Source organism: Silene latifolia, chromosome 9 (genome assembly GCF_048544455.1).
Source record: "Silene latifolia isolate original U9 population chromosome 9, ASM4854445v1, whole genome shotgun sequence".
Classification (NCBI taxonomy): domain Eukaryota; kingdom Viridiplantae; phylum Streptophyta; class Magnoliopsida; order Caryophyllales; family Caryophyllaceae; genus Silene; species Silene latifolia.
Window position 1 is genome coordinate 211415979 of NC_133534.1, and position 2097 is coordinate 211418075.

A 2097-nucleotide genomic window follows, 5' to 3' on the forward strand; every position below is an offset into this window, starting at 1 on the left:
TAATAACATGTAATATAATACATGTGACATATTGTATGACAAGTGACAAATTGACAAAATAAAATGGAGGTCCATTTTACACAAGTGACAGAAAAAATAGAGGGGTTATAGTGGATTGTGGGTGATATTATTTTATGCGATAAAATACATATAAGCATGGCTATTCCTTACTAGCCTTACACACCTACTCTAACTAGTCTTACATATGATATTTCTTGTGAAGAACAAAAGTAAAAAGGAGATGCCATCCTTTGGCATTTTGCCCTCAACCCCACCGGTTTCCCTTCCTCTTATTTGAAGAGAATTTGTTCTCTTGTTCACTTAATATATATTCATTCACATGCATTCTTACCTCCCTCTCTCCCACTTTCTCTAAACTAGTTTTTAGAAAATCAAAAGATTGTTCATCCTAAATTCTAATAACAATATAAGATTACTAGTGTAGTAATAAGAATATTATAAGAATTTTATATATATATATATATATGTGTGTGTGTGTGTGTGTGTGTGTGTGTGTGTGTGTGTGTGTGTGTGTGTGTGTACAAGAGAGCTAGATTGCATCAAAGAAACACAAACTAACCCCCTAATGACCAAAGCACCCAAACGATTACAACAAGCAAAGACTAATAGCCCATACTGCGCCATTTATGGAGCCAGGGCTTCTCATTACGACTAACAATTTTTCCTATTTTTGATCTTATCCTCTTCGTCACTTCCTCCTTGATAATAGCTGCCAGCTTCTCAGGCCTGAGTAGGATAAGATTCACCCTCGAATTGTTCCTTTGACACCATATATGATAGAAACAGGCAGTCGAGATGAGGTAATGGACTTGCCTCTTCAATCTAGTCCCAGCACTTCTACCATTACTTGTATAGGACCCCACTGCTACTTTGAAACCACACCATTGCTCCACTAACATCATCACCTGTTTACTATATAAGCAATTAAAGAACAGATGCTCCTGAGACTCAGAGTCCTTGTCACAGATGCAACATCTGTTGTCAGGACAGCAACCAAACTGAAACAATTTGGCTTTAACATTTAGACCATGGTTCAGTAGAAGCCAAGATATCATAGCATGCTTAGGATAATTCCATTTATTCCAGGCCAGTTGAACCCAATCTTGTTTAGGCTGCTTGGTTCTAAGCCATTCATACCCATCCCTGATGGTGTATCCCTTCGAGCTAGCAACCCATTGATCATTATGATATCCAGCCTTCATCATTTCTTTGACTTTGCAAATGCTTTTCCAGGACCAGGCAACACCAGTTGCAGGAGAATAAGTGTGAAATCAAAGGAGGGATACTAGTGTATTAATATTATTAGAATCTATTTTAAGGATACTAGTGTATTACTCTAGTTAATTAATATATCAGTTTAAGGGATTTGTCTTGGGTGCAATCAAAGGAGGATCTCTACATTGAGATTTTGGAGGATCATCCATTACATTTAAGCTCAAGAACAAATAAGGAAGGTGACCTTATTTGTGCCCTTATTTTCAAGCCATATAACAATGTAAGGGACATTGTTTATCTCATTTAATCACTAATTTAGTCATGCATGCACTAGATCTAATGAACTCACATTAATATGTTAATTAGTTCACTATTAGAAGAGTCTAATAATAGGTATATGAACCTAACAATTGGTATCAGAGCATAGGATGTTGCATGCATAATCGATTTATATTTTTTTCGAGTTATTAGTAACTTAATTAAAACTAAAAATTTGTGATTTATTAGATAAAGCCACGAAATATTGATGCATATTATATATTCTGGTCCTGAAATTTTTTTAGGTCATTTTTATGATTTATGGTATTTTATTGCTCATTTTAATGATTTTTAGTTATTTTATTACATTTTTATGACTAAAATGGAAATAAAAATACTAAAAATAGTTAAACTAAGTTTCTGAGCTTGATATTTTTATATGACGTCATATACATATTTTACTTATTTTATGTAAAAGTGAATTAATGTGATTAATATTGAATAATTTATGATTTTTATGAGATAAAAATGGATTAAATGGAGGTAAAATGGTTAAATATAGTTAAACTTCGAAATAGGCCATGAAATTTTAATATGTTGTCA

General features: G+C 33.2%; 1 protein-coding gene across 1 annotated transcript; it reads right to left on the reverse strand.

The window, feature by feature from the left end:
• Positions 1–623: 623 nt before the first annotated feature.
• LOC141602186 (uncharacterized) lies at positions 624–1226 on the reverse strand. The gene has a single exon (XM_074422493.1). The coding sequence runs from the start codon at positions 1224–1226 to the stop codon at positions 624–626; it is 603 nt and encodes a 200-aa protein (XP_074278594.1).
• Between the last annotated feature and the right edge of the window lie 871 nt (positions 1227–2097).